Here is a 13583-nt window from a genome sequence, read left to right as displayed (position 1 = left end):
CTCCTCCCTAATCCTTTATAATTTCCTCTAATGCTTTACTCAAGCTTAGGACCATGCGCCTTTGGGGAGCAAAGCAAAGCCCATCTGTTGAGTCAGGAATTTGCCAGACCAAAGTAAAGGTCAATCTTGCTTTTACTATAACTTGGCATTTACATGACCTCAAATACTTGCTAACTGTATCAGCCGAAAATCACTTTGCATTATTGTGAATCACATGTCAAAGGAGAGATGTCAGGGATACTCTTTAAAACAGATGATGACTGGGCTCTTGCCAATGAAGAGAAGAAATAAAATAATAGGTAAGTTTCTTTATAATGTGCTTGCTCTAGAAGCTACATCAAAATGATCGTAATCATCTTGAGTCGGGAGGAAAAACATTTCGGAATGTCTTTTTTTTCAAAGATTTTATTTATTTTATTATAAGACATATAGGTAAAAACTTGAATATTCTGAAAAAGATAGAAAATGGTAATAAAATGGGCATTTTTCTTATTAAGAAACATGTTCATAAATATGCTTTATCAAATGTTAAAATGGTTGTTATTTTGCAAAATAATAATAAATAGAGCAGAGCTGTGGCATAAAAGGGTCAACCCAAAATGCTGGAAGTATTTATGTTTTGTGTTTTATAAAACTGCAGACCTTCGATTATATTTAAAAATTTGGTATTTTGCACTCCAGGTTCTCAATAATTTAGATTTTAAAAATATCTTTTTATGATGGCCCTATGATTTTAAAAATAATGCAACATAAAATGTGGTTTGACTAAATAGAATTTGATTAAAATAATTTTCCTTTAAATAAAAAATTATAAGACAACAGTAGTAAAGATATAATTTTTGAACCCATTAGTGGTACACGTAGCAGTTCCCAATCCTATACACTTCTGGATCCCTGACTGTGGGCACTGAACAAAAATTGTTTACTAAGCTTTAGTTTCCAGCAAGTCCATCGTTTCTTTTCACAGCTTCATGGAGCAATAACAGTGAAGATCGTGATGAACCCAGTTCCGCAACCCTAGCTCCACAAATATAAGGTACAGAGAAAGAAGTTCTCCCTCCTTTGAAAAATTCCTTCGATGGCTTTCCTATATTTGTCTATGACCCACTGATCGGCCTCAAATTCACATAACAGAACACCAGGCAAAATTTTAATAATGAAAAATTCTTGTCTAGGCATTATTTTGTAGGCTTCAATTCTCTACTAGCCAAAGGAGAGAGGAAACACATGTGAACACCAACCATGTCCCCTAATGAGTCTTGGGTGTTCAAGCAGCAAAGGTCAGGCTTTTCCTGTAAATAAATACTGAGTCTTCACAAAGCTCTTTCATTTCTCATGCATTTTGCTGCCCATCAGCCTAGCACGTTAGTTCCCAGCTAATAACGGGGGAAGCCACATCTAACAATACTTAAGAATCCAATCTAATATAGATTACGGGTCCCAATGGCCTTCAGTGATGTCCGCTGGGGGACATTGGATGACTCCGGGTGCCTAGAGCACAGAGAGGTCATGGCAGGATTTGGACTTGAGCTTGAAGGCCATGTTCTTGTTGTTTTTGGCCACGATCTTGCCCCAGAAGCGCCTGGCTTTCCTGGGGATGCTCTCCCTCCTCTTCTGGTAGGCCAGCCGCCGCTCATTTTTCTCCTTGCTGTCCCGCCGGAGGCGGACCTGCCTCACAATGCCTTCAAACAGCTCCTTGACGTTGTGCTGGACAGCTGCAGAGGTCTCGATGAACTTGCAGTCGAACACCACAGCACACGCTCTCCCTTCTGGTGAGGAAAGGAGGGGAGAAGAAAGTCAGGGGGGCTGCAGAATATGACCCTACACACAGAAAGCCAAGCTGGATGAGTCCTAATTTTAAATGGTCCTCTAGGGAACTCTAAGTCAGTCATATATGCGATGGATACAAGAGGCCACTGGGACACATGTCCTCCCAGGGCTTAAACAGAAGGAAAGACTCTCACACGAAGGTTCCTGGAAACAGGAGAGGTGGGCTTTAGATCTGGCCCACCAAATTCACTGTGTGAAACTCCAATTTCGTCAAATATCGGAATATTAATTAGTCAAAGCCATAGCCTAAATTGATTCCCATAAGGAACTGGGTTGAATACTTTATAAACATTTTTTTAATGTTTACAACAATCTTTAAGAATACATTATCCCTTTCAGATAGGTGATGAGACTGGAGGGGAGAGAGGTGGTCCTTTAAAAACTTGAGGCAGTTCACATAGCCTGTAAGTGACAGGTGTGAATCCAGGCCTGCTTCACTCTCAAGTTCATGTTCTTAACTCTTTCTCCTCAGTCAGTTTCCTGAATTGAAAATAAGAATCTGACTATTTGACTTTCCTCTCTGAAAAAAAAATTTTTAAGCTTTGATGAGATATTTTGAAAAAAAATTGGAGAATTTCACACAGTACAATACAATTACGGCAATCTATCCAAACAAGCTTTTCTGAAAGTCTCATTTTCGAATGTTCTATTGTGTGCAATGACCAGGTGTCCAAGTTTTGGTTTGGAAAAAAATGACTACTGTAGACGGTCATTTCCTAAGAGTAAGACATTCCCAAGCTGGTTGGGTCTATTAAGTATTCAACAGGGTTCTTTTCTCCTGGGTGGAGCCTGGCAATGCAGTATTTTATTTTTTTACCATCGTACCAAATCTATATTAGGCCAATAAAATTTTAAGGGCCCCCAAAGGCACTTGGGTGCCAACTCAACAAACAGGAATTATCCCTGAACCAAGTACGACGAAGGATACGTGACACCATCGACTGATGCCTTAACTGAAACTTAGGAACCAAAGGTAAGGGCTGGGAGGGTGTTTCTCGGGTCTACAGGAACCAGAGGCAACCAGAGTGGAATTCTTAATCTCAGTGAGACTCTCACAGTGCCCCTAAATCAAAGTTCCCGTCCTTCTTGCTTGAAGATGGTACTTTCACTTCCCAGGACTCTTGAGATCTCCCTGGAGAGTAGAAAGGACAACGAGCAAAGGCTGGGGACTGCCAGTAAACCCCTGAGCATGACCTCTTCCCTAAAGGAATTCCAGGGAAAGCCTTGGGGATAGGGAGATTGGAATCCTGCTGGTAGAACAGATGATCTGCTGGGAACAGGGGCACCTTAGAGAGTATACATAAACTCCATGTGGCACTTTAATAAGTCCCTGGTTCCAGCTTCATGAAAGAGGAAGGAAAGAACAACTGTTGGAAGGAAAATGCAGGTGACCCAGAGACAGTTTCTATGGTATTGGCACCACTCCTCTCACCTGATACAGACACTTCCCGGCACCGCACCAGGTCACTTTTATTGCCAACCAGAATAATAGGAATGTCCTCTGTCTGCCGGGCCCTGCGGAGCTGGATTCGAAGCTCAGATGCCTTCTCAAAGCTGGCTCGGTCCGTGATGGAGTAGACAATCAGGTAGGCATCCCCGACTTGCATGCAGTGGTCTTGGAGCCACTCATTCTCCCCCTGATAAAATGAGATCTCCCATGAGCTCAGACTTGCCGGGTAAATGAGGTGTTAGTTTGAAAGAGACAATGTGTTTATCCTAAAGTACCCTTGCTGATATGAGAAAGGAAGAAAACTTATTCCAACTCTCCAAAAGGCATCAGTCTTCCATGCCTACAAGATGTCTGTGGCTGTAAAGACTCCTAGCTCAGACAGCACTGATGCCAAAAAGTTTTACTTTATGATTCCTCCTACAGCTTGAGTTGATAAATTATACAAAGAGTCTGCCAAACAATATTTCCAATTTTATTTAAACTACCAAAAATGAGTCCTTCCTGGCTTCCATAAAACTCTTTTGCCCGTAAGTGACAAAATGAAGAATCCTTTTGTTAGCATAGGAGGGTTCTTAATAAACAGAAGGTCTAGCAAATGGGTTCAGAAACCCCAAACCTTTAAAAAACAAATGTTGAAAACTAGTAGTGGGAGTGTCAGCTTCATATAATATGTTTTTATGTAGTTTAAAATTATCATCCATACTTACTGGCGCTTTCCCTAAAACAAACACACTTTTTTGTATCTTGAATAGAACTAAAGGCAAATCACTGCGACTTGCTTGTTATTCAGAGCTCATTTATGAACGACTTGTTCCTTAGAACAGTTTCATTCTTCAGAAGTAAATGCTTTTAATCAAGAAAATGAGTCCACCTCATCTGCAACATCAAAAAGGGCAATGTCACCCTTGCCCCAAACAGCCTGTTGGAAGGCAGGCCCTGAAATGAATTTACAGAGAGCTACAGGCTCTGCATACCTTATTTTCCCACATGTCCAGGAGTATAATTGTTGCACTTTCCCCATCAACAATCAGTGTTCGCTCATATGTATCTTCTGGAAAAGAAAGAACAGTGATCCTGGAGGCAGGCAAATAGGCAACACTTTTCTGTAAAAGGGTGTAGAAAATTATGCCAGAAAATAAACTTACTAAATATGCAATTAATTATGTAAATATACAGAGTAAACTGTGTAAATATTCACACAGGCAAATTATTTTTTTAATCACCTTCAACAACATTCTACGTATATTCCTCCAGTATTCTGCTTAGTAATAAGGAGAACACCTACATCTTCTGAACGTGTATACCTAAATGCTTGAAATGAAAGGCATTTGTTTTCATCACTTCTATACCTTTTATGTAGTAAAGGCATTCAGGAGAATAAACTCACTTTACTGCTTTTGACTCACAGTCCACGGACGGTGCCGTGAGAAACCCTAACTGCCCAGCAGAACTGTAAACCCAGCTCATAAGCCTTCCATGGAAACCCACCGCACCTTTCAGTGGGGTGATTACTGAACATGCGCTGGCCATTTCAGGAGCTTTCAGCTCAGAGACATTTCTCCTCTTTTGAGATGTGCAAGAAAAAAATCTTGAAACTAGCCCTGCTTTGGCGAAGTTTTCTTCGTTAAAAAAAAAAAATACAGTTCCCTAGGAATAAACAGCCTTGTTTTTCCATCTTAAGTAGAACAGAAGTGCAGTCTCCAGCTCTGCTTAGTAATGGAAACCTTCCCCCTGCACTTGAGCCCAGATGGAATGCAAGCGAAGGGTGAATGCAGTACAAAGGGCCAGAGCAGCTCCATCCCAGAAAAATCAGGGGGAGTGGGGAGAGGGGGGATTAACTGAGTTAACCGGGATTTTTGCAAGAGAGATTCCCACCAATCCCACACAATTGAACCCATACCCACTCTATTTTCACAATGAGGTTTCCTGTTTTGAATTTTATCCTTTGAGAATTATGATCTTCATAATGATTTTTTGCCATTTTTCTTGCTGTTCCTTTTGCCTGGAATCTGTTCTCTCAAATATCGAAACACTTGTTCCCTCATCTCCTTCTGAGGGATGTGTTCCCTGACCATCTATTTAGAATTTCATCGCCTCTCTGCTACCAATAATCCTTACTCCCTTCCTTGTTTCATTTTTCTTCATTGTGCTGACTGCCACCTAACATGAATCCATTTAACTTATTTTATTATTTTCTGTCCCTCTCGCCTTCCAGAATGTTAAGGCAGAGACTTGCATCTATGCCACTTACTGCTATTTCCCCCAGCACCCAGGACAGCGCCTGGTAGGTTGCAGGTGCTCAGTAAATACTTATCAAATGAATGAATAAATGATAAATATAGCATTGTGGCTTGTGAGCACAAGCAAACCTGAATTCAAATCTGGGTGCCATCTCTTATTAACTGTTTGGCTCAGGACTGCTTACTTAAGTTCTCTGAGCCTCAGTTTCTTCATATGTGAAATGGGATTGATAACAGTATCCACACCTCAGGGCTGTGACAGTTACATATATTAAGCCTGGGCACAAAGTAGGAATGCAATAAGTGTTAGCTGTTATCATCACTTCTTCAGATGGAGGAAGTTGGCTCCTGCCATACTTGCCATTCCCTACCATAGGTAAATCCTAGCTTAAGAGCCCTGCATTGTAGGAACCAGGGCACTTCCTGTTTCATAATAGTGAGGGGTTTATAAAAAGCAATGCTCCTGGTTCAATGTTTCTTCCTCTAAGAATTAGAATCAGGAGAGGGAAAGAAAAGAAAATATGGACAAATGAGAATAAAATTAGCCAGGAATGGCTCTTTCTGTCAGTTTTCCCATCTCTTTAGGTGTCATTCTTCTAAATGATGTTAACAGTTTCCCACTGGGGGGTTTTAAATCTATTATTCCCATCATGTCTGCCATCCACAATATGAATCATGAATGGGATCGCAGTGGAATGCCTAATTTGGCTTACTAGAGGTCCTCATGACCTCAGCAGGCAACTTTATACAATCATCAAAGTTTGAGCAGCACAGATGGGGGTAGGGGGCGGGGGAGCTGACTGCCCCTTACCACCTCAAAGTTTTTCTCTTTTCTCTGAAAGACCTCCCTGCACTCAGAAAACTCAAAAAAGCACTTTCTCTGCCCTCAGCTCATCACTCACCACGCAACAGTAGGCACAAGAGATTCATTTCAATCCTTAGTAGTTCAGAAAGAAACATACTGTATTCCAATAGCTAAGGGGAAAAGCAAACTCAAACTTTCTCTTGGTTTACGAGGTACCAGAAGAAATCTAGAGAAAAAGTGGACTAAAGATTCCAGCTGCAAAAATAAGGCCAAACTGCTTTTCTGTTCTGGAAAGTTCCTGACAGGATCATTCTGACTGGACTTACCTCTGCCTGAAAGTCATTGTGCCGGAAACCCAAAAGCCTAAAGCAATACACCTCCGCCCTGCTTTGTGCATATGCCCTGCACCTGGGCTTATGTATCACCTCTGGCCACATGCCCCAAGGATTTCTCACTCAAAGCATCCTGCTTGAGAGCCTTCTGCGACCAGGAGAGGACCTGCTTGCAACCAAAGCTCTATTTTCTCTTCCTCTCTTAGTCCCCACCTTTCAGCCTTTTCAAGGGTTAACTGGGTGAGAAGAGGGGAAATAAAAGAATATAAAATTCTGGAAGAGTCCTTTGAAATTTGCTCTGGGTGAAGGTGTATGGAGAAAGGGTTAAGGCCTATTGGCTTATAAGGCTTTTCAGTAACCTGGTCTGGGGAGTCCTCATTCTTCCAGTCCTCTCCATGAAAGCCAGGGGTGTGTACTCACACCCTGCGTAGCAAGAGAGATCATCCTGAGGTGTGGGATGGAGTTTGTTGTCTGCAGCCATCTTCCCTGGACTAGCGCACCCCGATTTGTCTCTCTGCATCTGACCCCCACTGTGCCTGGAGGACCATCCTGCTCGAGACTGGCTCAAGCGCTGTGTGTGAACCTGCCCAAGAGTTCTCTTACCCGCTAGAACCGGCTAAGGCAGCCCCTCGAAAGTTCTGAGGCTCCGGCATCCCTCTCCCCTCAAAACTCTCAACTGGGGCTTCCCTGGTGGCGCAGTGGTTGAGAGTCCGCCTGCCGATGCAGGGGACGCGGGTTCGTGCCCCGGTCCGGGAGGGTCCCGCATGCCGCTGAGCGGCTGGGCCCGTGAGCCGTCGCCGCTGCGCCTGCGCGTCCGGAGCCTGTGCTCCGCGGCAGGAGGGGCCACAGCGGTGAGAGGCCCGCGTACCGCAAAAAAAAAAAAAAAAAAAAAAAAAAACTCTCAACTGCTTTCAGCTTTCAGAGCGCAGAGGATCCCAACGAACCCTAAAGGAACTCCTGCTTAGGAATACTGCCCTATCCTCTAGTGGCTCACGTCTCCTCTGCACATATCACGGGGCCCCAGCCAAGAGGGACCAAAGTGGATGAGGACTTCAAGCAATGAAAGGTCCAGTTGTGGAAGATAAGCCCAAGGAAAGGAACCAACAGATTCAGAATCAGCTCTCACTAATGTTCGTTCACTCGGTACTTACTATGTGCCAGGCACCTGTTATCCTCTTAATACACTTTGAATAGTTATTGTCTCTATTTTACTAATAAGGACGCTTAAGGAGGGTAAGTTTCTTGTCTCCAGGGCACCTAGCTAAGTCAGTGTCAAAACTGGGGTCCAAACTCACATCATCAGGCTACGAGTCCGGTGCTCTCTCCTGTACTCCCTGTGCACACGTGCAATGCCTTCCACCTACCTCAGGGCTTCCAAAACCTAGTGGTCCTTAGGGTCCAGCTCAGAGACCACCACTTCCATGAACCCTTTTCTGATTTTCACAGCCAGAAGTAATATTTATTTTCTCCTCTGAATTCCCACAGCACTGCCCTTGTACCTCTTTGAAGACACTTATCACATCCTATCGATTTATAGCTGATCTCTACTGCATATACTGTAAGCATCTTTAAGGAAGAAGCCCCGTGACTCTTTGTATGTCCTCGGAGTGTCCCATCAAGCTCCACGGTATAGGTTCAGTAACTGTTTAGGGATGAATGGATGGATGGATGAATGAATGAACGGCATTAAGCGTGCACAGAGAGTCATAAGATTATTGCAATATAATCTTAACAACATCCATCTTTATTTGGAGAAATGATGATGAGAGTATTGTGTAGTTTTTTTCTTATGGTTAACGCTGAAAAAAGAACAATGCAGTGAAATGCCGTGGAAAACCCTCTCCTTGGGAAACATAAAAGCCAACTAGTGATTCCAATAGCCACCTATACGTAAGGGCTGTAACCCTAGACAGTATAAATTTAGTTACTCAAATAGGACACATTAGGTAGGATGAGTCAGCTGAGAAGCTTCTTGTTGCCCAAGTTTCCCTCTTTGAGGAGATAAGGAAAGGATTCTACCAACTGCCCCCGCTCCCTATTAAACAAAGAAGCTTCCCAGATACCGAAGCCTGCCTTCTCAAGTTTCAGGGATGGGTCAATCTTCTTAATACTCTATGCCTATGGGGATACTGCCCTCTGGATAGATACCACTGCACTCTAATAGACAAACATTTTTGAAAGTCTGTTATCCACTAACTGTTTCAATTCCTCCCTCCTAAAGAAACAAATAAAAACTCTTGGTTGGTCTCTCCTTTATATCAGTCTCCAAAGCGCTTTATTGTTACTTCTTAAGGTATTCATATAATTTTACCCTGCTCTGAATTATAGCCACTGACACTTAGCTCCTTCCTAAGAGGGTATGTATGGTGCACCTCGTTCATCACTGGGTACCCCAGAGCCTAGCATGCAGCCAGGCATGTGGTCGGTACCCAGCCCAACGTGCTACAGTATGTAACAACATTTGGATGCTAAATCCAGGGGCTGCCGAGTACAGCAAAAGAACACAGGATTTAGGTTCAACCACAACTAGTTTTGAATCCTGTCCAGACCATGGACTAGCATTTTCAACCTGGAAAAGTCACTTGACTTCATAAGCTTCCATTTCTTCACCTGTAAAATAGGGGTATTAATACCAAATTGGTTCAATTTTCGTTTAAGTATTATCAAAATACTTGTGGGAAGTACTTAGCACAGTGCCTGGCACATAGCAAGTTCCCTATCAATGACAGAAGGAGAACACCACCAAACTAACATTATAAAATCCTGAGTTCTAATTCCAGCTGTCCCCGTGGGTGATTCTAGGAAAGTCCCTAAGACTCAGTTTACCCATATGAGTACAGGAATAATGTCAGGACCAAAATAAACAGTAGCAAATATAAGGCTCCCAAAACAGTGCATGTCCCACTGCAAATGCGCATTCTAGACGGTAGTTCCTCCTCCCTTTCTCCTATAGTGACGCTCACCCACAGGCTTTTACATCCAAAGAGATACTGACCCTCTTTCTCCCTTGAAATATGGTTTAGCTATCGTCCCTGAGATTTCAGGAGCGAGGAGAGAAATCAATGTTCCATCAGTGAGTCATCATTTAAAGCCAGTTCGGAGCTGCCTCATGAAGCAGTGAACTCCCGGACAATGGAAGAATAAACATTTAGTAGAAATGGGCTGACAGTAGTGAGGAAGGAGTAGGATTTCTATGCATGAAGTAGAGGGCAGAACCGAGTCATCGCTAAGACATCTTCCTGCTCCGGAAGTCTGTGATTCAGCTGTGAGTTGCAACTGAGCGTAGAGACAGACATGGTCTGTCTCTACGCTCAGCCGAGAACTGGAAGGCTCTTCCTTCATTTCTGCAGCTGCAAACAGGGACACACAGCGACCCTGGCATTGTCTAAGACAGGAGCCGTGGCTGAAAGACGCTGTATGAAAACCATCGACTATTAGGATCCTCATCTTACTTCCCAGAATGTAGTGCTATGCTTTACACGTATTTGAGGAATATGTGAATTTTTGAGACTGTGTCACCTCAAATTAGTTTTGGAAATCAAGGCTTAAATAATAAATATTTTAAATGAGATGGTACAGGGAAAGTTGTCTCGAAAAACTGTAAGACTCTATACAAATATATGTATCATCGTTGTATTTCACTATTTTTTTTAAATGTGCTATTTAAAATACAGATTTTAAATGATTTTATACCCTCAAAAGCCTCTAATATTGCGATAAAAAAACTAGTGAATTCATCCTAACAGTTTTTCAAATCGGTTTGGTTTTAGGTGTCACCATGGAAAAAGGCTGTGTCTACACTCAGTTCTCGAAAGGTCCAGGTCAGAAATGGCAAAAGCCAGAGGTGGGATCCTGACCCTCTGGCTCTGCCCTCTATAATCTGTCTCCCCAGTCCCTTTAGAGCTGGAATCTAAGAAATTCCCTTTCTGGCCCAGGTTCTATCTACGAGCATTTTCATTTTCTTGTCCCAGGGGCTTATGCCAGTGCTTCTGTGGGGACTCAGCTCCCGAGCCAGAGCCAAGAATGCATAACCGCAGTTCCCAGCTCTGCAGATAAATGACCCACCTACTCGCTCTTTCTCCTGGACCACTGCTGACCACAGAAGCCCGCTGGGGCTGGTCCACCTACCTCCCAGCATTTCGCAGTCACTGTCCATGCTGTCATGCACGCCTGCAAAGATGCTGGCCAGAGTGGACTTGCCCACCCCCTGCTCCCCTATGAGAACCACCCGGTAGTAGGTGTTCCCCGACTCGGAGGAGATGACTGAGTCCGTGGAGTCGGAGGACCAGCTCCGGCGGCAGTGGTCCTCGGGGGTAGCAGAGTGACGGTTGCGCTGGCTGTACTGGTGGGGCTCTTTCTGGACCATCAGATGCCTGCCATCGGCTGGGATGCTCCAGCGCTGCTGCTGCGGCTGCATGCCCACAGTGCCCTGGCGCATGGTGACATTATTCAGAGTCATCGTTGGGTCCTAGAGAGCAAAGCAGCCAAGGTGTTAGCATTAGAAAGCATGAGTGAGAGCTCAGGGGGCTTAAACACAGTCATCAGTGATGTTCTATTACATGAGGTGAGACCCAAGTAACCCTAACACAAGGAACACCAATGAAGCCGTCAACAGGCTTTCAACCGAACACACACACACACACACACACACACACACACACACACACACTCTCTGTTACCAGCTCCTCAGGCAGATTGTCACTTGCAAAGAGGAAAAAATGCCATTAATATCCCCCACTGCCCTGGGGCTTCCTCCATCGTCAAGGAAGCCTGGGGATTCCCCACTCAGAGCTGGCACAGAGGCAGCCAGAAGGAACCAACAGCCTCCAGACATGGCTTGAAAAGCAACAAGTTAATGCAGCTGGGGACCAGCTGGCCAGATTAGCTGCTCTTGTCTAAACATGGCTCTTAATTGTACCAGCACCCAGTGGGCCTCAGTGGGAAACACGTGACAATGACATCACTCCCCCTGGCTGGACTGGACAAGAGATTATTGGAACTTCCATGTTTAGTAAAGTTGCCCGGATGCTCCCCAGCTGCCTGAATTAGCTATTATTTGGGGGGGCGGGGGGGAAGAATTTGTTTGAGGTTTATGCCTCAGCTCTGCCCTCCTGTCCACGGATATCACATTTAAAACATCCCAGCCCCATGCCTTGTCTTTCTGGCAGGGAAACGACCCGCTCAGGTTCAGACCTGTCAAATTCACAGAGAAAATGCTTCACTCTTATTAAACCATGTCCGCTTCAAGAGTTCTTTAATTCAACTCAGATTTCCACCTTTCTGAAGCACATCAGGTCAAAGACTCTGCCCAAAGACATTCAACAACTTCGCTACAACTTTCCCTTTCCCCAGGGAAAGTTGCACGGAGGTCCCCCTTGCACGGAGGTCTGTACTCCCAGGCTCCTTGAGATAAAGTAGAAGCCTTCTTATTTGAATCAGCAAGATCCACTCGGGAGAGCGAGAAATGCGCAGACACTCCCCTTCCCACGCTCACCCCCACTCTCCACACCCCAACCCGTCGATGACCCTAAGCACGACCCTGACCGCGATGATCAGCCGGGTTTTTTAATCTCACGAGCAGCGCCCCCGTTGGCCGACTTGAATTCAAACAACCAGAGCCTGACGGCTGCCCTCTGACCACAGCCTGTAGGAGGAGGTGGCCCTCTTCCTGAACTGAAGCAAGGAACCTGCTGATGACAGATGGCATCCTTTGCACCTTAAACTTTGCCCCCGACCTGGAAAACCACAGTGCGGACAGCACGTTCCGAAGGCTCTTTTCTCAACTTAGAAAGTTCTGCGGGCTGGGAACGCCCATCCCTTCCCCAACCAGCCCCCCACCCCTCTCCAGAGTCGGGAGGGCCCCCGCGGGCCGCCTGGCTTACTTGGGCGTCCGAGGGTCGGTGAGCGCTGTGATGCTGGGGCCGCCGAGCGCAAGGGTGCTCGCGCGTTGCCGCCGTCTGTGCCTCCGCCGGAGCCCGCCGCCCGCAGCCGCCGCGGCCCCGCGGTTTATACCGGCCCGGCCGACCCGCGCCGGGGCTTTTCCGTGACGTCAGCGCCCCCGCCGGGAGGGGCCGGCTGTGCAGCAAACCCAGACTTGCAGCCACTTCACCGAATCAGTTACTCGCCATCATGTGACCCCACTCTCCCCTTTTAAAAAATAACGACAGTTCAATCCCGGGCTCCTTTATTTTGTTTTGTTTTATTTTATTTTGACCAGGTGGACACAGGAAGGTGAGAAAATACACTAAGTGCCACATAATCGCGCTTCCCAGGAAAACACTTGCTAGCTGTCCGGATAAAGGATGGAGGAAGGGGCAGGTTTGAATTGGAAACCCAGTTTCGCCAGAAAACAAAACAGGGATCCGCCGGGCGCGCGTGGAGACTTAGCCCTTCGGATGGGGCTGCAGCCACCTTGAGCGGTCACGGCTTGTGTTAGCCGCATCTTCTGCAAGGAAAACAGCCTCTTCTGCTCCTTCTCCTTTCTCCCTGGAAGAGGGATGGAGGGGAACCCCACACTGCTCTGTTTCCCTTCTCTGACAGGGACCCAGAGAGAAGGGGCCAGAGGAAGTTGAGGAAAGGGGACAAGACCTTGAAAAGGTCTTGAAAAACAACCTAATTAAGGATCCAAGCAGATTGTGCTAAATGTTGCCGGCGCTCCCGCTCTGGACCGGGATGCAGAGGCTCCTCAATCAGGGAATTCAATCAGCGTCGCGTTCGGCAGCATCTCTGTACCAGGCTCCCTGGCATGGCTGGGCCTGGTCTTGGAGCCAGTTCTCCACCCATGGGAGGAGCCCTGAGCCAGAAATGGGGCCCAAGTCCCCCGAATGAGTCCTGTGAGTAAAGGGCACAGGGTAGTAATACAATAGCAACTTCTACTACCATTTACTGAGTACCTCTGAGTCCCTATACTCAGTAGGAACTGTTAG

General features: G+C 45.5%; 1 protein-coding gene across 2 annotated transcripts; it reads right to left on the bottom strand.

Annotated features, from left to right (window-relative positions):
• Window positions 1-276: 276 nt before the first annotated feature.
• On the bottom strand, window positions 277-12679 carry GEM (GTP binding protein overexpressed in skeletal muscle). Of its 2 annotated transcripts, none has more exons than XM_079901661.1 (5): window positions 12540-12679; window positions 10723-11125; window positions 4255-4331; window positions 3263-3467; window positions 277-1769 (listed from the first exon to the last, which is right to left on the bottom strand). In XM_079901661.1, the coding sequence occupies exons 2-5, from the start codon at window positions 11114-11116 to the stop codon at window positions 1492-1494; spliced, it is 954 nt and encodes a 317-aa protein (XP_079757787.1). In that variant the 5' UTR covers window positions 11117-11125; window positions 12540-12679; the 3' UTR covers window positions 277-1491. The 2 variants fall into 2 exon arrangements, with proteins under 2 accessions (XP_079757787.1, XP_079757788.1); XM_079901662.1 differs by having other exon boundaries at window positions 10786-11125.
• Window positions 12680-13583: the final 904 nt, after the last annotated feature.

This window comes from Stenella coeruleoalba (genome assembly GCF_951394435.1).
Source record: "Stenella coeruleoalba genome assembly, chromosome: 17".
Taxonomy (NCBI): Eukaryota; Metazoa; Chordata; class Mammalia; order Artiodactyla; family Delphinidae; genus Stenella; species Stenella coeruleoalba.
The sequence above is the reverse complement of the archived record's forward strand: the minus strand, read 5'-3'. Positions and strand labels throughout refer to the sequence as shown.